Consider the following 26,163-nt stretch of genomic DNA (forward strand, 5'->3'; position numbering starts at 1 on the left):
TTCAATCCTGTGTCCATATAAACAAAATACAGAGAAGCTTTTCATTTTTAAAAAGCTGCGCTGATAGTTTAAAAAAGAGAAGGATATGTTTCATTGGAATTGGCCCATAACAATGTTACAGGACACCACAAGCTATACTGTTGCTGTCTTGCAATCATATAAAAATAAGATAGAAAAAAAACTATGTGGGTTCTTACTCTTCAGATTGTACTGGTTAGTGCAGCGTATTCCCTATTAACATGATTACAGGACCATTCTGAAAGTCCTTTGGTCCTGTATTTTCTAAAAAGATCATCCAGAAACAGACAAACCAGAAATAAACAAACTCACAACTATTACCTGCAAATCAGTGCAATTATTTATGCATGAATTTATACAATTATTTATACATACCTAAACAGTTTAAAGGAATGAAATACTATTTTGTGGCACCTCCAGTCTGTAAAAACTGTTAAAAGATACTTGGGTTGCTGAGGAAAACCAAAATCAGCTCTACCTGATAAATCCCGTTTTCTTTACAACTACCACTAACAGAGAAACTGCAGCCTACCTATTAAACAATTCCACAGTTTTAACTACTGTAACTACGCAAAAATCACAGAAGGGGGTAATTCAGGTAACACAGAAACAGAAAACAAGCAGAAAGGAAGTTTCCCAAGTTTCATTACATTTCCATCTTCATATCCTCCAATGTGCAAATTTCTTGCTAAGAGGACTCATTCTTAAGACACCTCATCCTTCCTTCATCCTCTGCCTTCATCCTCTCTTACACATAAAATGCAAGCCTTTCTTTCAATTTAATTTTTCTTCATCAGGCCATGCTTTTGTGTTTCTGTGGCTTTCCTCAAGGCTATCCCCCTTTTCTCTCTACTCCTTCTGGAAACTAGGCATTGCTACTTTTTAACATCCTTCAGTAGGTTACATGAAAACATCAGGACAGCCAAAGGAGGAGCTGGGGCCACAGAGTGTGGTGGCTGTGCTCCAAAACCCCCAAAGAGTGACAGATTTTCTTGATGAAATTGCCAAACAATTCTTGGAAGCAAGACATATTCTTCATAACAAAGGAATGTGTTTAAATCCCAGTGGTCTCTGTCAGTTCATCCCAAGAGAAAATAAATGTTGTGATCAGTTCAGCCCTAGGCACATCAACAGGGCACAGGCATCTGCAACAGTCTCAGTACCACTGTGAGGTACTGGCATAGCCCATCATTCATTGCCAGTACCTCTGTGCTTGGCCTCTAGTGTATTGCAGGGGAAAAAAAAAATCTCCAAACCTGTAACACAAGGCTGTGGTCTGGTGTTATAACAGGTCTAACCATTTCTCCCATGCTTTGAGAAAAACACCGAATTCTAGCCTTGTTGCCAAAGTGTTGGCAACTCTGCCTGAGTTTAAGCACCTAGAAATATCTAAGACCGGATGACTGGAAGTTGGCAAATGTCGCACCGATCTACAAAAAGGGCTGCAAGGAGGACCTGGGAAACTACAGGCCTGTCAGTGTGACCTCAGTGCCTGGCAAGGTTATGGAGCAGATCATCCTGAGTGCAATCACACGGCACCAACAGGATGGACAAGGGATCAGAGCCAGCCAGCACAGGTTTAGGAGGGGCAGGTCTTGTCTGACCAACCTGATCTCCTTTTATGATCAGGTGACCCGCCTGGTGGTTGAGGGGAAGGCTGTGGATGTGTCTATCTGGACTTCAGCAAAGCCTTTGACACTGTCTCCCATAATATACTCCTGGAAAAGCTGCAGCCCACAGCTTGGACAGGGACACTCTGTGCTGGGTTAAGAACTGGCTGGAGGGCCGGGCCCAGAGAGTGCTGGTGAACGGGGCTGCATCCAGCTGGCGGCCGGTCACCAGTGGTGTCCCCCAGGGATCAGTGCTGGGCCCAGTCCTGTTTAACATCTTTACCGATGACCTAGATGCGGGGATTGAGCAAATCAGCAAATTTGCAGACGACACCAAGTTGGGAGGGAGTGTCAACCTACCAGAAGGCAGGAGGGCTCTGCAGAGGGACCTGGATAGACTGGAGAGTTGGGCTGGCTCCAATGGAATGAAGTTCAACAAGGCCAAGTGCCGGGTCCTGCACTTTGGCCACAACAACCCCTGCAGCGCTACAGGCTGGGCACAGAGTGGCTGGAGAGCAGCCAGGTGGAAAGGGACCTGGGGGTGCTGATTGACAGGAAGCTGAACATGAGCCAGCAGTGTGCCCAGGTGGCCAAGAAGGCCAATGGCATCCTGGCCTGCATCAAGAACAGTGTGGCCAGCAGGAGCAGGGAAGGGATCCTTCCCCTGTACTCAGCGCTGGTGAGGCCGCACCTTGAGTATTGTGTTCAGTTCTGGGTCCCTCAGTTCAGGAAGGATATTGAGGTGCTGGAGCGGGTCCAGAGAAGAGCAACCAGGCTGGTGAAGGGACTTGAGCACAAGTCCTATGAGGAGAGGCTGAGGGAGCTGGGGTTGTTTAGCCTGGAGGAGGCTCAGGGGTGACCTCATTACTCTCTACAACTCCCTGAGAGGAGGTTGTAGCCAGGTCGGGGTCGGTCTCTTCTCCCAGGCAATCAGCAATAGGACAAGAGGGCATGGGCTTAAGCTCTGCCAGGGGAGGTTTAGGTTGGATATTAGAAAGAAGTTCTTTACAGAGAGAGTGATCAGGTACTGGAATGGCCTGCCCAGAGAGGTGGTGGATTCACCGTCCCTGGAGGTTTTTAAGATGAGACTGGATGTGTCACTGAGTGCCATGATCTGGTAATCACAGTGGGGTTGGATCAAGGGTTGGACTTGATGATCTCAGAGGTCTCTTCCAACCCAGTTAATTCTATGAATCTGTGATTCTAAGACAGAACATTACTGAAGATATTAGCTTACCAAGACAATTCACTTTGGCAAAAAACATTACTATTTCAAAGAAAATATTAGAAGTATTTACTTTTTATCTTTTTAACTTTTACAACCAAACAGAACTATACCATTTGACACCTAATATTCTTTGTCTATGACATCTCATCAGTTCACAGCATCTACCCAGCATCTTGTTTTTCATTAACTGGCATGAACAAAATTAGTTAGACTTTGTCCTTTTTTATTTAAAAAAATAACTTTGTTATTTACAACTCAGTCTCTACTTCCCACTGATCAACCCTCCCACTCATAGTGAACCCCTGTAGAGCTTTGAGTTTGGTTTCACATCCAGTTGTGGTCCCAACAATTGCTACCCTCCTGATATATTTATTTACATTTTATTGATTTATACGCATCTACAGACTGAATATTTTTTACCAGGAGTTTTGGGTTGACTGGTTTTCCGTTTTCAGCATTTTCCTTTTGCCTCTTGTTTTAAAAGTAACTGGTAATGATCTGCACTGTTTCACATACCGTTCCCAATTTGACTACAGCAAGTATAATAGAGGTTCAGAGGATCTGAAACATTTGACTTGGTCTGGCAGACTGATCTGCCTTTTCACTATACTAGACCAAATTCTCATACTACTGTGACTGGTAATTAGCCATGATTTTCAAAATGACTGAATAAAAACCAATAACCCCAAACCCAAAATCTCAGCCCACAACAAGTAAATCCCTTTACCTCTTTGGTATCAGATTATCTTCCTTTAATATTAATCTGCCTTTTATTATGTACAAAACAATTTGTTATCTTTTGTTCCTCACAAGCTGCATTTTGCATCTTAATTTTTAAGCAGCTGTCTATTTAAAGTCTACCACAAAAATCTGTGGATTTGGATAGCCAGAGAGAAACATACAGTACTGTTTAATCAGTATTAGGACTATAATCAACTCTCTGCTCTCAGACAGACTCTGTTAACCCTGGTCAAATCCATTTTTCTTAAGAGCACACATAAATATTTAAGTTTAATGAAAGTGCAATATAAAGACTGTCAGGATTAATGCAGTAAACAATGGGAACTCTGTGGTGTCTGTCAGGTGATTCATTTGGATTCCATTCTTCCTTCTTCAGTGAATTCCTTGCTGACTCTATATTTCCTATCAAATCCCTTCAGTACTCTTTGATGCTCTCTTTAGAAACAGGCCATTCTTATTTCCTTTTAGATTAATAATGGATCTGCAACTGTTGAGAAGAGTAAGTGCACCAACAGGTGACAAAAAGGGTGATTAAAGAGGGTTTTTAATCTCTCCTCCAATGCAATACCACTGTATAGAGATGCAAGTGTGAAAAAAAGCCACAAGGCATAGAGAAAAGAGAAATGCCTCCTGTATGTCATTGTCAGTTTATCTTCTCAATTGAGGAAAAAAAGTATCACAAGGAGTTATAAAATGCATATTATGTGTTATGTCAAGTGAATGATCTTACTGATGTAGGACATCACTTCTGTACTACCATGGCATCATCAGTACAACCTGAAACAGCAGTACAGAAAGGGTCAAAACCTTAAGTCCTGGGGAAAAGTGTGATCCATTCTTCCCAGCATCAATGCCTGTTACTTTCATGCATGCATCAGGGTAGTCCCATTTTCTGTGAACAGGGCAACAAAAGTCCATACCTTACCCCCTAGGGAAAAGGGATTGGAAGGGGGGCTCCACAGCCACTCCTAGCACAGGTGGACTCTAAAATCACAGCTCACAAATGGCTATGGCAGTAAGCAGATTGGTCCCCTTGGCCTTGACCCATTGATGAGGATCACTCACACACATGTAATTTATCCTATTTCACAAAGCAATCAACAATCCTTTTAAAGCAGCAGTTGTTTTTAAGGAAACTTATTGAGAAGTGAAAGCCCTGACTGACAGAAGGCAGTAGCTGCAGGACGCTTGGTAATTGCTCTCTCACATTTCTAAGGCAGAGCTCACAGTCAGCATGTGCTTTACTGCAACTTATATTGAAGAGATCCATGCATCAATACCTAATTAGAGAACAGACAAGTTTGGATACTCTCTTGTTTCCAAACAGTTGTACTCTTGCTGCATGTGCAGCTTTCAATCTCTTTAGATTCACTTGTTGATGTTTGTAATTTAGTGATGAACCATTTTTTTTTTTTTTTTTTACAAGCTGCCCCCTGAGGAAAAGCAGCACACCAGGATTAGAAGATAGAAGTCCTGGTGAGCAATATATTTTGGATCAGAAGAATCCTTGAATTAGCTTCTGTAAAATGCAGAATTTTGTGTAAGACTGCATTGTGGGAATCTCTCTTTCAATTTTCCCTCAATATACATTAATATACGATAGTATTCTCTAAATGTAGTTTTCAGGCAAGTGCAAGTGGGGAAACTTCACGGCAATTGGAATTACTTGCCTTTAAACAAAGTAATATTCACTCTCACTTTTCCCCAAACGTGCGCTCTGTTACAAGGCCCTGGAACCACATAGCAGGCAAAACTCTCATTTTTCATATATTAAGATGAAATTATTTGCTATAAATTTCCCATGTTGCTTTATTTCCTCTTTATCTACTTCACACTGCTCAGAAATGAGCACATTTGACTGTGGGTGTAACTCTGCCCTAAAACTTCACTACTGAACACCACTATGATGATCTCTGATTCCCATATGCAAGAAGCAGTGATGTATATAGTTAGCTATACTTCTAGTTACACTATTTTATGGCAGCCTGAGACTTAAATTTAGCAATTCATGCTTCTGTCTCCTTGAGGCTAAAATTCTGTTGCATGTACAAACTGTGGCTTGCTCTGAAGGTCATCAAGAATGTAAGAGTAGGAGAAAGAGCCAGCCAGTCATCTTCTAAGCAGAGATGAATGAACAAATCATATCACTATTGCATTTTAAACTAGTGTTTGCTGACAATTCCAGAGAGTTGCAAGGTTTAATTGACAAATTAAAGAGTAAACATGTTTCTTCTGACAAGGAAAAAGAAGCAAAAATAAATAATAATGTTGTAGGCATCACTGTTGTCTGAGCTATCATTTTGACATCCAAAGACCAGGCAGGTCATGCTCTGGGATGGCTCAAACATTCATCCTAGATAAATCATGACAAGGAACTTTATTGAGTCAAAAGGGAACTTTGGTTTGATTCCTATTACCATTTAACAACAGAGAATGATTTTATTTACAAAGATGCTTCCCTTCAAAATGAAGGAATCAATGTATGCCTTAAAATTTGCTTTCAAATTGACTGACCTTTGGGACAAGAACCACATTCTAATGACAGTAAGACCTGTACATTAATTGTAATAATGAAATCTTTTAAACACAGCATTGCTTTAAAAAGCATAAATTTATGTTAGTTAGTCTAACAGTTTTATGTAAAATATTCCGATATCTGCATACATTCATCATGATTAAAATGTCACACAGAATTATTAGGAGCATCAGACCTCTGTAGTGTAGTATTTTCCTGTAACCAATAAGAAAGTTGTTCTTAGCACTTTTTAAATAATTATTTTGTATTAAAAAAATCCAAAAAGAAGGTCAACCTACGCAAAGATTGAACAGCCACAGACAGTAGGTCTTAACAACAAGCCCCAATTAACTCAAAATATCAGGACCGTTTCCAAGCAGGAATAAATGATATTTTGGTGTTTAATTATGTCTATATAATTATAGAATAAATCATGAGAAACAGCAGATTGCACACGATGGGAAGCATAAGGAGACACATCCAACATAAATCTGAAGCAGAAAAATAATGATTAGTGTATTGACTTACTGCAGTTATTTATAATCAAACAGGAACAATAACCTCACAATCTACAAAAAGAGTAATTACTGCAGAAGTTTCTCTCACTACAGATTAATATGCTTTTCTAAGACAGACTAACCAAAAGCTAGTTTTGGTTAACAAAGATAATCACACAAAACCTACAGATATTGTGGAGCTTCTAAATCAATTTTATATTAAATCCAGGAAAAACATTCATGAAATAATAACTGATCTGTCCCAAAATCAATGACAAACAACAAAGGGAACATACTGCAGAGTCTCTACATGACACACAGTTTGCTGCCATTAACTATCCTCTCAGCACTGGCCACTCCTATTCTACAACAAAAGCAGAGCTCTTTCCTGTGCAGTAAAGCCCATACTCTGAACACGCAACTCTGCATCTATCACATTTGCTCATATTTGCAATAAATATTGCAGAAGTCTGGCCTGCTTTAACATCCACCATTAGGGTTACCTAAATATACAAACTGGAGTTTTTGCAGTCTACATACACTTGTTCATAATGGATGACTTTATTTTAAGGCAAAGATGATCACTAATCTTCCTGACTGCTCCCTCCAGCACCAAAAGAATCATTTAATTCTAACATCCAATAGATGACATATAATAGCAGGAAAACTATACTAATGTGAGTGTGGACATGTCCTTTTTACTCCATCCTCTTGTGTGTTTTAAGAGCTTTTCCAACAGAAGTAACAATTGAACTTGCTGGTAATGCTGATTACACAACTTCCCCAATTACTGTCTATAAACCCATTAACTTGCATTTGATTAAAACACAGTCTTTAAAAAGGCATCTAATCCTAAATGGAAAGGATGAAGATAAGAAATTCAGCATCTTCCTGGCAGTTTGTGCCAACAGCCAACTCCCACTGCTGAGAACAGCATGTCCTAGATCTTACAGATTTGACTCTTCTTACTTTGATGGTAATTTTTTTTAATGATGTGAAGAAATTGATCTAAGCCTATCACTGTAAGATATTTTCTCCATCTGTTACTGATATTGACTGCATCTCTTCTGCACTTGTTAGTATTTCAAGATACTTTTAGAAACAGAACTGGATATTACATTCAACTATCAGTTACACAAACAACATTCCCCCCTTGTCTTCATCGTAAACTGACCAAAGTAATGGTAGGGATTTATTACACACACATATTTAGCAGTTTATATTTAGCAGTTTGTCATTGCCTTAGACATTTATGTAGAAGTTCTTGTCAGAATTAGTTTTCTAGTAATTTAGAGGTTTTAGAAGACTTTTCTGCCTGAAATAAGAACCACCTAAACATCCCAAAATGCATTTGAAAAAACCCAGATTATAAAGCAATGCAGATCATTTGTTCTCTTTACCAATGATCTGTCACACAATCCAAATGTCACACACTCATTAGTAGTTTCACAGTTGCTCACAGATTGTTATTAAAAATATTTATCATCTTCAGGCTTGTAACTATTTCCTCTTTTCAAAGTGAAGCATCATTAATAACTGCACCTGGAAGTTTGCTTGAAGCAATTTAAAGTTACATCATACAGAATTATTTTTTAAAAATCTGATTGTAGCAATAAGTTGCATAATGACAAATGCTGTTTTCTAAAAAAAAGTACTTAACTTTTCTGGCCAGGTTTCTCAGAATTATTTTTTTTAAGAACTTCTTAAAAGATAATTTTGATACTGGACTGTAATATATTAATACTGATTTTAAGGATACATACAAGACAAATCTACAAGTCTTCATTTTTCTTCAATCCGGCCTTTCTACTTTCCCCTGTGGCATCAACCTCCCTTCAAAAACTCCTAAGTTTTCTTGCAATTTACTCTGTATTCATAAGCTATTAAGGTGAAGATTAGGAATGTGTAAGAGGTTATAAGGAATTCTGACCCAAAAGCAACTGGAATCTTTGGAGTGAGTTACAGCGAGCAATAAAGCAGTGATGCACAGGGCAACAGTGCTAAGACAGTCCAAATTCACTGTTACCAAGGAAAAATGAGTATAACTGCTCCTTGGAAATAGAGTAAGATGATGACTAAGGACAAAAAAAGTGCCAATTTAAACAGCTCCATCTCACACCTGCTATAATATATACTGCAATAATTCTGTTAGCAGAACCCACAAATAATATACAGACTGAAGAGAAACAATTATCAAGGTGGTTTGTACTTTTGAGACTGTTTCACACCAGTAAAGACATCATATCAGAAATTGGCTTTCTATTTCTTGCTCAAACTACTAAAGCAAATCTTGAATCAAATGTTGCACTGAGCTGTGTCATAGATTCAGATTCATTAAATTAGATTCAGAAATAATACTTTAACAGAATGAAACAAATATGAAACAAAGGAACATGAGTATTACTTTAGTATAACAGGTAGCAAATAAACAAAACTAAGGTAAGTTACATTTGTACAATTTTATCCCAAATAGTGAAAGTATTAGTCTGAAAGCTAAAGAATCTGTGAGACTTCCTGATACAAATTCTTTTATTCATATGAAAGAACTTAATTTTTATATACAATATCCCATTATATGTACTATTATTTTTGATTCAGCATTTCAGTATTTAAAATATTGATATGTGTAAATACCACAAACATTCTCCTGGGGAAATCTCTGCCTTTCTCTCTCTCTCTATGCACGTTTATGTGCATATCAAATGACTATTGTAAAATAATGGCTGTTTCAAACATATGACACATGCATCACTAACCAGGATCAAATATTGCTGGATAAATATTAATTAATAAATATTGTGCCAACTTGTAATTTTTTATGCTCAGAAATAACCTGAGCATGAAATGTTTAAAGAGTGTTTTTCCCCTTACCAATAGGCAAATATCAAGTTTCTTCACAACTCACCCTATATAGCATAGATGAAGTTCTATACACATATAATATAGAGAAGTCCTGAAATATAGTCACTTGCGTAACAAATTGAAGGTTTTAAAACATCCTCTAAACATTTAGATTGGGAAGCAAAGAATGAGAATAAATATATTCCTACACTGACTTAAAATTTGTTGTACACTTGTGTTAAATGGTTGTACACTTGTGTTAAAATTTAGTCTGCAATTGATTCTGAAAGAGAACCCCATAATCTAAACAGCTTGCTTTCACTTACAGTGCTGCAACAAGCAGTTGCAATGGTTAACAAAACTTTCACTTCTAGAAGGACTCTAGTGTCTGCTACTGGCAAAAGACTACATGAAAAATAAGTGTTTAGGGAGTTCTGCTAAAACTGTAATTCCCTGAGTCACAGGGAAAAGTCTTTTAGAAATTAAAGAAGCATGACAACTTATAAATGACAGTTTCCCACTTCACCTAAACTTCCAGTTCCTTCTTACTGAGTGAACCTCAAGAAAATTATTTATTTCTCTTAGATCTTGACAACACAAAAATAACCAAATGCCCAGCATTTTCCAGAGATAGATAAAACCCTCCTCTCCAAGTGTAAGAGAAGGTTTCACATACCATTGACACATTCAAAGACATCACAGCACTTGCCAGGTGTTCCATCTCCACGTGAGACTATCTGGGGAACGGAGCCTGCCTCACACATGGGGAAACCACATAAACCAGTGAGACACTCGCATCTGAAACCAAAGAACAGCAAGGAAAACCCCATAAATAAATGAAGCCACATACAGGATGAAAGAATAAGCATGAGAAAAATGGAAAGTCAGAGGACAAGTTCCAGCTTTGCCATATTCACATCTTAGAATCACCTTTTATTAACTCAACAGCCAAGACAGCTTATCAACCTGAGAGATTTTTTTTTAACCATCCAAACTCTGCTGGTCAAGGAAACAAGACGACTGTACTGTGTAACACCAATGCTGCTCTAGTGCTGTATGTAAAAATGTAGAAAACTGTATTTCCAGATTGTTTGAAAATAACTGTGTTCTCTAGAGTTCCAAAATTAGGCTTCTCATCCAATTCTATCTGAAAAATCACAATTGGTGAAACACTAATAGCAGTTATTGCATCCATTCATCAGAAGAGTGTGCTCTCATTAGGAAACCATATTATATCCAGTGTTATGTTGGAAAAAATTAAAGGAAGTCCAGAGCCATTAAATCTAAGCCAAATAAAAATAATTGCAAGTTCTTGTTTGGTGTTGATGGTGCTGCAGTTTGTGGAAGGGGCAACCAATTACATGTGATGCCAAATAATGTAGGAGGCTAGGAATATTACATACTGTGGTTAGTTTTGGACCATTCTAAAAAGAGTATTTTCTCCAAGTAGGTAGTATTTATTTGTTTATTTAAGAAAATAACCTAAAGAACTGGAAAATATAAAATGCAGATAAACAGTAATCACATTTGTTTCCAGATTCTTTGCTTTACAAGTAACATAACCATCTAAAAGTCAAACACTTAGGACTTTTGATTAGTTTACATTTAACAGAGTTCTTGCCCTGAACAATGGGCACACTAGGAGGAAAGTCAGCAATGATTCTATAATAAAGTGCAAGACAAAATGAAGAAAGAGAAATATGCAAATATCATAGGTGAGAAACTTCAGTGCATAGCACTTACATTTTTCAATTGTAAATCAATTTTTATTGGCAACCCCCCCCATAGATTGGCCTTCTATAAATACACATGTATGTCAAATGGAAACAAAGAACTTGACAGAAGATCCTGTAATTATGAGTTAAAGAAATAAGAACTCTACTTGTTAATTTCTATTTCAAATATTTTAAGTATCCCAACATAACCTGCCCATTAAACCACTTCTTCGTAAGAAGCATTATCAGCCCTTAATGCATTTGCTTATTCTTTATGCTCAAAAACCAAGAAGCTTGAGTCTCCTCTGACATCCATGTCTTCTTAATTGCCCAGCAGCCACTTCATCTCAGACCAGCATTCAATGAATGAGGAAAAGACACCTCTCAACAGACAGGGTTTTAATACACCTCCTTTTAACTTTACCAGTGTTAGACAAAATTGTTATATTCTCCACTGTAAGATATTACTCAGAAGGAAGTTTGCTAGAAATACAAATAAAATTGAGGAATCTCACAGAACTTTTCTTAAACTGTTTGAAACTGATTCCTAAATTATTGTATTATAGAAGCATTTACTATAAAAAGATAAATAAGTCCTTGAAAAAAATAGTCTTAATTGTATCACATTTCACAAATAATGCTAAATATGTCAAGATAAAGTGAAGCAATTTAATTCTATGTGCACATATATACCACAGTATAGTAACAGAAACCAAAGTTTTAATTATCACATCTCTGCTTTTGACATTTTCTTCTCAATTTTTTTGTAAATACAAAGAAAGGGGAAATCTAATTATTTTCTTTACTGTATGCCATTTATCTTCAGAGACGCAAAGGCAAAAAAAGGCATTATGGCTTGTACTACATGTCTGCAAAAAATCCAAAGGATTTGTGTCAGCAGTTTCTCTTTAAGATGACTACTATCTCTCACTTCTGCTGTCCCAATAGTACCGGAATTTGGGGGTGCAGGGAACTGGGGAGAGGAATTAAAAAAATGATCTCTAGTATAATTGACAGAAAAGAACAATTATCGCTCTCAGGTTCATAGAACTCGTACCTTAACCCATCTAGACACTGATTTGAAAGATGGTTTTCCCTTCTGAAAAGAACGAGACAAAGAAATAAGTGCCTATACATTAGTAATGATGAAAGAAAAAAAATAATCTTTCAAAACATATATAACAACAAAAAAAGTACAGACACAATCTGAAAGCCTCAGTATTAAAGTATCTGAAAGCCTAAGTATTAAAAGCCTAAATAAAAATATGAAGTTTCACTTCAATCACCCTATTTTCAACATCCAGATAACCTCCAGGAAAATAGGTAGATCAAATTTCCTGGAAATCCACAGAGAAAACAGCACATGTGATGAAAATATAGTTGTGGATGTTGATTTTCCAAATCTTATGAGCTGAAGAACTCCTAGTTCTATTGTCTTCAAAATAAGCTTTCTCAGATATGTCTGTATCTTCCTTATTCATAATCTCATATTCATTGTTACTGATTAGAGTTCCAGGATGACATTACATGGCTAGATTAATAACTTGTGCCTTTCCCCTCTCATTTTTTTCCCGTCAATAGCTTAAAAAAACTCCCAAAACACAAAACTGAAAGAGAAGAAAATATGAATCACCACATTAAATAACTTAAGATAGGACAATCTTCCATAAAAAGGGTTGAAAGAGCTATTTAGAGTACTGGGGGGAGCCAATGTTCCTTTCTGCAGCAAAGAACATTGCTTTCTCCCTCCTCTTCAGAGCAATGAAAGTTTCACATACTCAGATCAAGCAAACACAACCTCTTGCTCCAAAATTTTATAAAGTGACTTCCCATTTGGTTAAAAAATAATCCATGCATAAGAGAACGTCAAAATAGCATATAATCTCAGATGGACTTTTAAATAGTCTGCATTCTTTTCAGCCAGCTCTGCTAGGAAAACCTTTGACCATATCCAGGCCATTAGCATGGAAAACATTGTTTTGGAGACAGAAGTCCATCAGAAAGAAACCCAAGGAATTCTGGTAGCTGAGAATGGCTGTTACACTGCCAAAACAACATCTGGAAATTTGGAATAAGTGATCCCATTTTCAGTAGGAGACCAAGATGGGTTTTATAGAACTAGATTCTTCTGAAGTTGATTTTGAAGACAGAGAGACAGATGGAAGATAAGTTGCAGTCCAGCTCTGTGCCCTGTCACAGACAGCTATCCACCTGTATCTTACCCTCGGTAATGGAACATTAGGTTTGAAGAAGTTTAGCAGGTCAGTTTGAGTTAAGCCTGTTGACAGTGGCCATGGTCGTTCTCAGATTAATTTCTACAAAATTTAGCTGTTCAAATTGCAGTTTAGTAAGGCACAGGGTTGCTTCTGAGCTGTTCTCGCTGTAACTGCAACTTGCCTAAGCAAAACAGACACAGAAGTTTCTACAAGGAAACATTCCCAGAGAGAAGACTGCTTTGTACGTCACCTTCTCCCTTTATGTACCTTGCAGTGACACCAGTGCAACATCAAATGGCATGGTGCCATCCAAAAGTTCCAAGATAAAAGGGAGGGCAGTACTTGAGGTACTGAGAAGTTGGCACTCAACGTCTGCCCCTCACTCACCTTATTAACAAGGGCTCTAAGGAAATGTGCCTCTTGGGATGTTATTCCCGTAAACAGGATCCAAGTCAGGCCAAGAAGAACATGTTCTTTTAACAACGAAGACCACTTCTGTACGAGAGTACAATGTTACCAAAAAGAGGGCCCAGAAAGAAAAACCAGAATAATCTAATCAATCATGCAAGAGACTTCATGGAATGCAGCCTGAAAAGGTGGTGGCATGGCCTGGAAGAAACCAAGAAGCCCAACAAAGGAGTTCGCTGAACTGAAGTTTTTAAAATACACAATCAACCTGACTGGTAAAAGGAATTGTTTCTAGTTCTTCAGGTCAAACGAACAAACAAAAATGAAACAAAAACCCACAAAACCAAAAACACACCCAAAAACATCCTAGAAATTTCAACAACTGAGCAAGGCAAATTTCAATATATAAAGAACCAGAAATGAGATGGTGTTCATTAATGGATGCTTTACAGATTGAGGAAGGTGACTCCTTCAATACTGTAAATGGGCTGATTTTTAAATTCACTTTCACATTCTTCAGAAAATAAATAATTTCATTATATGTTTAATATATGTTTGAGGGGCATCAGTGGTGGAGTTGTTTTAGTTTGGTTGTCTTTGTTGTTGTTGTGGGGTTTGTCTCATGGGTTTATTTGTTTGTGGTTTTTTTGTTTGTTTGTTTGTTTTAAATATAATCCCTTTCTTTCTTTCTTTATGGTCCCAAAGGGCAAAAAGGAAAACGAAGAAGATGAGGAAAAAAAATCAAATTGAATACTTGTAAATGACAACTTTTACTTCAAATCCAATTATCTTGGTTCATTTACTTCTGTTATTAAACAGATTTAAAGAGAGAAGGGCTTGGTTAGCCTCAGAAAATCTGTTTTGATGGTAGGATCAAAAGAGTTCTCCAGGCACAAGGCATAATGACTATGAAAATAAGAACAGACACCCTGGAAAAAAAGATTTAGTACCAGTGAATGGGAAGGTTGGGGTGGGGGTGTATTGACAAGAGAGATATTTATTTTGAGGATCAAAACAAAATTAAAGTCTAAAGCACTGAGACTAGAGAAAAGCATTCCTGAAATATATATCACATTCATGTGGAGATTTTATCAGTTCTTTTTTTCGTCCCTTGCAGCAATCTAATATAACTTGCATTAGATTATTAGCACTTATATTACTCAAATGTAGTAGAGAAAACTCCCACAGATATGTTAATATAAGCATTTTAGGATACTGTGAAATAAGGAATTTTCAAAAGAGAACTCCCAGCATTATCAAAGCTCAGTAGTGGCAAAGAAAAGAGTTTAACTACAAGATCTTCCCTATCATAAAGCACAGGGTGTAAGTGATGATGATACAGCAAAATGAAATACTAACACAGCCATCTCATGAAATTATTGAAGGCTTATTTCCACGTTACTCACACCTGAAGCTGCAATGTAAGTTTAGTAAACTAGATGATGAGTTTTAAATACAGCTGATTAAGCTACAGCTTAAGGAATCAAACGAACACTAGTCTTGGAAAACAAACTCTAGAATTTTCCTAAATCTTCAGGCACTACTTCATGTAGTTTGCTTGATAAAGATATGTTTGAGCACATCAGTAATGAAAATGCCCATTTTTCAGGGAAATCTTTCAGTATTTTATTTCAGAGATCAATTATAAACATGTAGAAAGAGATGATAGAAAAACTGAAAGTTGCATATAACACTTATTATCAGACTGTTTCAGAATGCTCAAAAATTGTCCCCACTGCTATACAAACTGACTAATATGGAAGTTCTTCCTATTGTAATTCTCCAGGGGGGGTTACTTTTTGAGAAATCAAAGCTAGTGTGCTCCCAAGTAAGAATTCTTCTCTAAAATTCTGTATATTAGGAAATAGCAAACAGACATCAAGTAAAGGAAGATGTTGAAAAAAATCAGCACTTAGGTCGAGTAGATTACCATGGTTCCAAGGCTTACTAGAATCTAAAGAGTTTATTTGACTAAAAGACTTGATTTCATCCTTTGACTAATATTAAATCAACTCATCTGTTTCCCTGAGGGATGAGACAGGAAAAGGGGATAGACACAAAAGAATCATGCTATGGAACCCGTAGGCATACAGCCACTGGCCAAGTGCACTGACTTTTGAGGTGCACTGATTTTTTTCAAGCACACTGATATATGTATAGACCCTTTGGAGTTCACCGATATAGGAAATACAGCACAATATAAACCAGTCCAACTTGCATTTTTCTCATATTTTGCCATATCAGCTGGTGTTTTCCTGTGTTGAAGATCCCTGTGGTTTTTACCACTACATACCTCAGTTACTCTTTTCTTAGGTTTATCAGTCTTACCCTTCATAATATAAAAAACATTTCAAAACTAAAAATAAGGTATTAATTGTTACACAAATGTCTGATTTCTGATACCAAGAAAAGCTACTTGTTTTCTTATTTCACTAATTTTTAATAAGGAATTATAAATATCTGATCCTCTTACAAACAAAACACATTTCCTAAGGACTTCAGGTCAAAAATCACTTACAGATAATAGTTTTATAAGTAATTCATTAACTTCAATTTTCTTTTAACTCCAAACTTACTCCTGAATGACATATCTCCCTGAAATCAAGCCATCAGGGATAGCTTTGCCATAAGCAAACAAAAACTCCTCGAAAAAAAGAGCAAAAACCCCCACCGAGCTCCCCAAAACATACTATTGTTCGATTTATTTCCTGTTTAATTTCATGTCCACTTTCTCCTCTTCGAAAGGAAAAAAACACCCAACCCTAATAATTACTTCATGTTTAGTTTTTCCATGCCATTCATGCTATTAAACACTTCTCTTGTATCCCTGAAGGCAACTCTGTACAAGTTTGGGAAATATAATCACAGAATAGTTTGTTTTGGAAAGGAAGCTCCAAAGGTCATCTAGTCAAACCCCATCCCTGGCAATAAGCAGGGACATCTTCAAGTAGGTGAGGTTGCTCAGAGTCCCATTCAACCTCACCTTGAGTAAAAATGAAGCCAGAAGTTTGCTCCAAAATTGAAGTGTTTTGAGACCAAACAGCTCCACTCAGTTAATGAGACCTTTTCCATGTAGTGGGAACCACGTGTGGAAGAACTGTAATACTTTTGTAGAAACAAGACTGAAATTCACCAATGACGTTTCAAAGAAGTAGTGAGAAACTAGTTTTTATTTTAAAACAGTCCACAACCTTCAGGTCCACTTTCTACTTATTCAATAATTTGAGAAGGAAAAAAGAAACAGCAATTTGTGGCTGCTGAGTTCTGACATGATGTTTACTGCTATTTCCTAGAGGAAACACAACTTCAAACTCTTTTGTTATAATCTCAGTAATGCTGACATTATCATCTCTCTGAGCACCACTGGAAACTGCTTTGAAATTCTCACACCTACTTCTCTTCTAAAATGCAGACATCCAGATTTTAATTCTATTGTGTTTTCATGTATATGGGTTTCCCTAGGCATCTGTGCACTTGTCAGTCTGAAGTCAACAGTCAAAGACCTTATTGATCTCTGTGATACAAACAGAAATTTGCCTATTCAAGTCAGAAACTATTCTCAGCTAAATCACTTATTCAATTTCCAAACAAGTTATTAGCTAATTAAGTAGAAGAAATGAAATGAAATACAGTGGAAAGTCTTAGGGGAAGAAGGAAAAACAATATTCAGTGTGATCAGTTGTTAGACAGCCAACTGAAAACAAAAATTGTAACAGAAAGATACGTCTACCAGCTTATTATAAACTGAAATAGTTCAAACACTAGCTTGCTTATCAAGAATGGAAACAAAATCAAATTCTATAGAGACTATAATCTCATTCTAATTCCAAGCATAAAATGCCACCTACAAGTAGAAACAATTAAGAGACACTTTAATTTATCTGGCTTAAAATTCCTCTTTAAAAGTTTCACAGCAGAGGAGTAAAATATACCATTTACTCAGCACAGGGTCATATTAAAGAACTACATATGATTTTCCATAAAAACTCATACATTAAAAAAATAAAATTATTTGCATAGCTATCATCAATACTTCCTCCCCCTGCAGAAGTACTTTTGTTTTGTTTTGCTCTTGGGAAATGTGCTTCTTCCTTTAGGTAGAATTGTTTTTAAGGTTGTCCAATTCAGTACTTCCTAGGAGTTGCTGTAAGACCATGGATGTGTATTTTCAACAGATCATACAAGCACAAAAAGCTGATCTTATAAAAGATGCAAGCAGGGTACTGTACTTATGATATCTTACAACTTCTTCTGCAGAAGACTTACATGCTATTTCTTCTGCAAACGTTCTCATGTTTCCTCTCCTTGCCTGAGGTCTCTGATACTCAGAGGTCACCCATCAGGCTCCAGAAATGTCTTTTATATTTTCAAGAGCTTCTGTTCAAGTTTTATTGGGATGGCTTTAAAAAAACAACCAACCAACCAACTTATCTTCTTTTCCTCATTTGTGGACTTTAGAAAAATATGGTTGCTAGCCAAAACAACCAACATTGTGAGGCTTGATGCCAAGGCAGCAATAACCATCACACTGAGAACATCTAGGAATTCCTGAGGCAGCCATAGTAAGGAAGAAAGGGAATGCCTGAACTCTGAATTCAGGAATTCATTACCTCTCCTGGAAGACACCATGTAGAAGACAGACACGGACATGGATCACGTTATAAAGGTTACACTCATGCCCTGTTATCCTTGCTCTTTGTGAATATTCAGTACAGTGTAGTCTGTAAACAGGACTGAATACCACTTTCTGAGAAAAATTTTTGCCATTTCCCAACTTTTGAGGGTTTTAAAGACTAAAGTAAAAATCTCTAAACACCTATTTTCAGATATTATGAAACTTCACAAAATTGCAGTGTTCTATTCATCAACTGTCAAAACCAGCAAAAGCCTACTGCAAGCCTGAATTCTACATGGGATGGGTTCAATTGGCATCAATGTAGAGCTTTCCTTCAATATAAACCTGCCTTTTCAATAAGCAACAGTCTACAATTCAACACGAAGTGTTACACCCCGATGGGCAGATGCACTTGAGATGGCAGTGATCTGCTAGAGTTAAAGTACAGGAGGAACAACTTGAGCAAAATTGGCCACAATGGCTAGACACCAGAGTTTCTAAGAAGCATAGCAAAGCTTCTGCAAAACCCTTAACATACTTTTTTTAGACATTATGTGCAGCTGCCCAAGTTACTCAGAAGTCAATCCCTGAACAGAAATTTCAGGAAGATACAGGTGTTGGGATTCTTACTTGGTCTTACCAGTTCCAGCTGAACCTTCCTTTAACAAAAACTGGGATCCACAACCACTTTTCTCTGGGATACCAATTCTTGAAGATGAGATGGGTGGAGGAGAAGGATCTAAAATTCTAGAACAAATACAAGGGAGACCTCTGTATCAGAGAAAGTTGCTTAAGAGAGATGACTGGTATAGGGAAAATGAGGAAAAATTTACACTTCTCAGAAAATCATGACTGCCCTCTAAAGCAGGTTGGGGAAATCAAAGCGGTGAATCCTGTATGGAACACACAAATAATTTATCATAAAATTAAGGTCTTCCGAAGACAGAAAGACCTAAGAAAACAATGCAGACAAAAATGCGAGAATCACAAGGAACGATGTAGAAAAGATGTGGAACAGCTAAACAGCTAAGAGGAGTGAACAGAAAGGGTGCATACAACCCTTCCTACTAAATGGTACAGATGTAAAGTTAATCAGGGATTGCGAGGCCACCTCTACAGATGCTGTCAAAAGAAAAACCTACTCCACCAGGGCAGGTTGCCCAAAGCCCCACCCAACCTGGCCTTGAACACTTCCAGGGATGGGCATCCACACCTTCTCTGGGAAACTTGCTCCAGTATCTCACCACCCTCATGGTGAATAATTTCCTCCTATATATAAAAATATATAAATATATCCTCTTCCAGTTTAAAGCCATTATCCCTTGACCTCTCACTACACTAATTATAAATAAATTTCAATGACCTCTAAAAGAGGTGTGTTTTTTGCAGCTGCTACTAACCCTTAACATCTTTTAGAACTGCTAAATAAAGCACACTCATGATAAAAATATTTTAATACAGGGCAGATGAAAAAGCATGCTTTCTTAACAGAAGATTCTCAAAGTGGAACATGACTTTGTAGATTTACTCTTTTTCCTACTATTTCATACATTCAAAGGTTATTACATATGATAATAAAATCTATTTTTTTACTGTTCTAACTTATATTCAACTTCTGTCCAAATACAGCTTAAATTAAACCTTTTGATTAAATCAAATCTTTTTCATGAGCTGTATAAAAATGCAAGTGTTTAAGAATTGGAGGTGGGGCAGAGGGAAGAACTGGGCTGTTTTCTAATAAAGCTTTAATGCTTGGGAAAAACAAAATGCACATATTAAAGTGCCTCTTGGACCCCCCAACGGGACTGAGTAGGTGATTACAATGTTAAATAGTATTTTTTTATATCATCCAGAGAACTAACACTTGGACTTGCTGGTCAAGCATGTTTCTCTTCTTTACCATACTGCAGACCAAACTGTGTCATTCACATTGTCATTCACAGCAGCCCCAGATTGAGACATTTTAGCCACATACAAGGGAAAAACAACAAGGAAAAGACTATTCAAACAAGGAAAAAAAAAGTTCTATGACTAATTCATTCAAGAATTTTTTTCAGAGGTTTTCTTCTAAACCATACAACTATAATCCTACTCCTTCATGCTACTTGAGCCAATTGAGAGGTTTGCATTTGTAATGATATCCAGCTATCTGTAACTAAGTGATAGTGAAATGATCCAATTCAAAGAGTCTTCATTTGTTCATCCATCAAGCACAAGCCTTTTGGGCTGCAGTCTTGCAAGACGTGCTCTTAATCACTTTTCTGACAAATGAAACAGTCATCGTCACTTGTACTCCTTTTTGCTTTCGTTTTATTAAGCAGTTCACTGCTCTTTAAGTCTCTGTCTCTCTGTAACTTATCTGGTTCTGTTATGCTTAATTTACAATTGCCTTTTCTTCTCATTCTACCACATCATTCTTGAAACTGCTTTTTAAAACTAAGACTTGGGTAGAAAATAAAATACTGGAAATTTTGATAGATAAACATGTATCAATTAAATTTCTGAACTTTTTCTAATCTAGAACATATTCAGATTTATCATGTGAGCTTTTTAAAAAAGTATCTAAAGTAAACTTATTCTTGAGATTTAGTGAACATACACTTGGATGTACCTCTCGTCTCAGAAGGATATTACTATATCCTATATTATCAGGAAGATATAGAAACCATCCTGAGCATGCTGCAAGAGTCCATCTCAGGAGGTAAAGGAGAATGACACTGACTCATTGAGACTGATTCAATTTCAAACTCTGAGGAGAAGTGTGGGAAATGTTCTTCTTCAATGTTAAGTAGTTTGGGGAAGGGGATACATTTTCATTTTATAAAGTAAACATTGTGAGACAACATTAATTAAAAAGTCCTAGTTGTTTTTTGGTTCTTTGTTTTCTAAAGTTAGAATACAATACCATAAAAAAAAGGACTAGTGACTGTGGAAGACTGAAATTGAAAAGGAAAGCACTCCGATGGTCTAATTGTTAAGGTAAACTTAGTATCTTCAGAAGACATAATGAGATTCCATAAACTGCTTCTGTCAATGCAATATCAGTTGCTTCTAGCTATAATTATATCCTTTAATCCTTAATTCAGTCCTCTATCAGTTTCCCCACTATTTTTCTTACAACTGATACCAAGACTAGCAGATTTAATTACTTAGCTTTTATTCTTTTTAATGCTGGCATGGTACTTACATCTTTCTATTCTCTATCGAGTTTTCTTGGTTTATCTGGTTTTATTAAAAGACTGACCAAGAATAGCTGGGCGGGGGGGAAGGGGTGTGTGTGTGAAATATCTCTGAGAACAGAGCACTGAGTGAATCTTGAAATTACCAAATCTGTAACAGGTGACAGCAATGAAGCAGGAATATAAAACTATAGCAAGAAGTGGAGACCTAGTAAAGACTAGTAAGACTAAACTTTCAAACTACTCTGAGAACAGTCACAAAGAAAATGGTAATCCAAAAATATTTGGTGCAAACATGCTGTTTAGTTTGCTGTATAAATCCAGTGAAAAACCTACATAGCTATGTGAGCAATGAAGATATAAGCCAATGACAATCATTGAAATAAGCTCCTGTTGTTGCTTTTCATTTTTCATAGATAAAATTAAACAGATTTTGATAAAGATTTGTACACTCAGAAATAAATTCTCGAGGGAATCTGAAAATTTGAAGAAGCTTCACTCACAACAGAAGAACTGGGAACATCTGAAGGTAACAGATTCTGTACAGTTCATATTGATCATCTCTTCATTTAACTTTGTAATAGAAGGTGACAAACTTCCATTAACAAAACTGTAATAACAAGTTTTTTGTAGGAGCTCTAATACATTTTTTTCTTCAACAAGCTCCTTGGAAAAGGGAGAATCTTTACCAAGAGCAGAGACAGACTTTTCTAAGTTTTACTAACGTAATAGTTTTCTTACCATAATAGCTATTTGCCTGTTTTCCTAACATTTAGCTTCCCTAACATAATAGCTGGAAATTTAAGGTGTCTCATAACAGTCTGATGAAAGCTGAAGCAACCGGTATTTTGATATCAATGCCCCATCAGTAAGTTGTTCTGTTTGAACCACTGTCTTAGAAATCAGTGTGACACCAAATGTAACCTCTGAATGCAAGAACAAGAATTTATGGTATCAAATGTCTACCAGTCCCACTTTCTCCCGGCATTGCTCGCAGAGTTTTCATTATTATTAATATGCATTCAAGAGCTCACTCAAAACAAATGCTAATTTAACAACAGATTTAATAATCTTCATTTTTCTAGCATATTACATACAAGAAACAGACCAAGAACAAGATGTGGGACAGAAGTCAATCTGCTCCTACTGTGTATGAAGTTATCAACTACTTCTTAACCAACTGAGTAACATGTCATCCATCCTTAGCCATGGTATTCTCCTTAACTGCTTTCTGGTTCTGCTGGTATTAGACCTTTATTTTAGTGGCAGTAAATGAAACAGATGATCATCATTTCTTCAAAAATTCCAGAACCTTAACAAAAATAGTTTGATGAAGTCTAAAGACTATGACCTTAAGGAACAATATCTCTTTGCTTTTAATAAATTATTCTCAAATATACACTAAAATCATACAGTGACATTTCTTTTGAACTTAATTCTAACAGTTAAAAAAAAATATGATACCCATTTAGGTGACTTGAAACTGAATGTCAGACAATGCAATGTTAATATTTCACAATTCTTAATATTTTATTAAGAAATTCCACAATTAAGGGAAAACATCCCCTTTTCCCAGCATAGATTCACTCATCCATAAATCTGCACTTTATTTAACTTTTTCTAAAGTTTTGACATGCGAGTGTCACAGAGACCCTTCAAATATAATGCTCCAATGTTTCCTCAAATCTGAGAAAACACTGAAGCTGAATTCAAATGGTTTGATTTTCATGTTGCAGTTAATTGCACTTTGTTTCCCTTTCTGCTCTTTCTTTTCATACATACACTTCTCTTCCCTCTAACCTTCTCACAAGCTTTTTTTTCTGATTATCCCTATGTCTGTGTTCCTTTATTCCCCCCTTCAAGTAATATCTTTACCTACAGCACAGTGCTGACTAAAGCATGGTCTTCCTTAAAAAGCACAGCAGTATATTAAAATCAAAATAACTAAATATATTTCTAGCAGGCACACAACATGTAATAATCTCATATGATCTTTTTGCTGCCAGATTCAGTTTTTCTTCTTTTCTTCTCACCTACTCCATTAAAGAGTATATTATTGTTTTGGCTGAATTAAGGCAATCCAAATAGCAGCATGCAGCAACATAGACCTGACCCACAAAATTAAAAACTTTTAAAGGAGTACAAGACACCTATAATTGTGTCTACCTGCCTGCAGAAACACTAGATTATGCTAATTGTGGTCTTCTTTTGCAGTTTTATACGTCAAGGAGGGCAGAAGTATTAACACAAAAACTGTTCCGAACATAAGATCAGGTCATAAGACTCCAGGAGCTAAGTACTCATCTTTCCCAGCTCTGATCTCTTGTTAAACTCTGATCCCAGTAACACAAAACAAATGATTTCCAAGAGGTTTCAGGAATTCACAATTATCTAGTAATTCACACACTGTAAAAGCCTGCTTGTACAATTGGGGTCTTTGTGTGCAGGAGACAAGCATACTGGTTTCATCACTGAATTACCACACACATGGACAAGTACACTTCAGACATCAGTTGCAGTTAACACCCAGCAAAACAACTGACTTTATTTTTAAATGTTCACAAAGAAATAAAAAGAGTCTTTCAAGAACATGTTTGCTCTAGGTGTTTTATTTAAGGTTAATTCCCATGCGTGTGCCAGAAATAGAAAATATTTCCAACTGGTCATTTCTCTGAAGTAATGAAGTTTTATTTTCTTGGTACATTATGTTCCCTGATAGAAGGAACACTGAAGTTATCATTGACAAAGAATAAAGAGGATATTTTTCATTCCCTCCATACAAGCACTAGAAAAATCAAGCCACAAGTTATATTAGGCTGCACAAAAATAGAACACAATTTTACTTCTGTGAAATAAAAATAATTTGCCCTGTATATCACCTTCTAATCCAACAAGTTGAAACAACTTTCGAAGTAAAAATGTACCATTCATCTTTCTATCATATCAAGGTTTCTGAGTGTTAATCTAAACTGTAAATTTATGAAATAATAACCTGAGATTTACTTTATAATCTATCTTTCTGAATGCAGTCCTTACTAGCATTCTATTTGAGTTGTCTTGAACATGTTGAGCTGTATTCACAACAATGCCAGTATGATGACTACATAATATCTACACCCTCCTGTGCAATCACGACTAGCCAGGTCAGCTCTCAACTAATATGGTATCACTGCAAATCCTGGGAATTTTATGGAAAATATGTTAAACAATAAAGAAAGGATTCTGAGAATCCATACCCATGATCTGATCCAAAATTCAGAAAACAAGAAAATAGAAGAAAACAACTCTGAATTAAAGAACATTTGTAGTATTCACTGAGTAAGGATAGTACTATTTAAAAGTATCAGACCATAAAATTTGCCAAGTTTAGAAATATATTTACAAATCTTAGTAGCCAGGATTAGTGCATCATATGATATTTTCCCCCATCTCTTTTCCCATTTTTTTTAAAAAAAATGTTTTTAAATATCCATGCAATAAGAGGCTCCCATATGGAAACAGCAGTTTTAAAACAGTCACCATATTAAATGTGACCCCAAAAGGGTACCCAACAGAGAAGATCCACGATTACACAACCTTTGCCATCTTCTACTTTCTGAATTCTTTGCAAGTGTATCACTGCTTTACACAGTGGGCAGAGAATAGGTCAATATTCTATGGCGCGAAGACCTTCATACTAAGTAAAACAACTAATTACATCTACAAGAAATATTTTCTTTTTGGTGTAAAATATTTTCATTGATGATACTTTTTGCTTGAATTTGTATTTATTTGGCCTACTGCTGAATCAGGTTTTGGGAAACTTATTGTAAAAACAGGAACTCAAATAGTGGTGCATAATTGTGAAACAGAAACTCTGTAGTGTTTTATTTTTTTAATCGCAATAAATTACACCCACTTGAACAACAACAGAAGTAAAATGGAAACAAATACTTGAAATTTCTGTTTCCCTACAGTTCCAGGTAGCCATTATCTTTTAGCTTCTTACTGTGGTCTTCCACATATAAAAAACTAAGATTTTTTTCCTTTAACTAGATGGAAATATCTCTGGCAGAACATTCATCATTTACCGTTAAACATCTTCCAAAGTTTCTCAAAAGTATTTACTTTTGCGAAGTTAATTAAACTAACTGAAAGTCAATCTACAGACATGAACTCCTCAAAGAATTTTAAGCAAAAATCAGCTTCATTCATTTGCACTAAGATTTTACTTTTTTTTTTGGTTTCAAAAAGATAGATTCCTGCATAATATCTTTATTTATCCCGATAAATCTTTAACCTACTTCATATCTCTTTTATTCCGTATTAATATGTTTCTTGCCACAGAAGTATGTGTTATTAGCCTGTGCTTACAGTAGTACTTGAATTGTAGAGAACAAGTTAAAAATACTGAGCCATCAGGACACCAACCTTGTGGGCAGGGTGCAGCATCCATCAGCCGTCAGCCTGACTTGGGTTTCATAGCTATCCAGGGGGCAAACAACTTGTTGAACAGGAGGACATTCAACTGTGCTGCAATCCACACTGAACACTACGGAGGAAGGGAAGAAGAAAATTTCTTTTACTTATGCTTTAGAAGC

General features: G+C 36.4%; 1 protein-coding gene across 1 annotated transcript in view; it reads right to left on the reverse strand.

The window, feature by feature from the left end:
• The window catches only part of CRIM1 (cysteine rich transmembrane BMP regulator 1), a 173,687-nt gene that overhangs the window by 55,356 nt on the left and 92,168 nt on the right, over nucleotides 1–26,163 (reverse strand). The window contains exons 4-5 of the mRNA XM_050315533.1: nucleotides 25,994–26,114; nucleotides 10,127–10,248 (exon numbers count right to left, since the gene is read on the reverse strand). Of these exons, the coding sequence (XP_050171490.1) occupies nucleotides 10,127–10,248; nucleotides 25,994–26,114 (243 nt within the window). The remainder of the gene's footprint in view (nucleotides 1–10,126; nucleotides 10,249–25,993; nucleotides 26,115–26,163) is intronic.

Source organism: Myiozetetes cayanensis, unplaced genomic scaffold, assembly GCF_022539395.1.
Source record: "Myiozetetes cayanensis isolate MyiCay16 unplaced genomic scaffold, myiCay2020 scf2-11, whole genome shotgun sequence".
Lineage (NCBI taxonomy): Eukaryota > Metazoa > Chordata > Aves > Passeriformes > Tyrannidae > Myiozetetes > Myiozetetes cayanensis.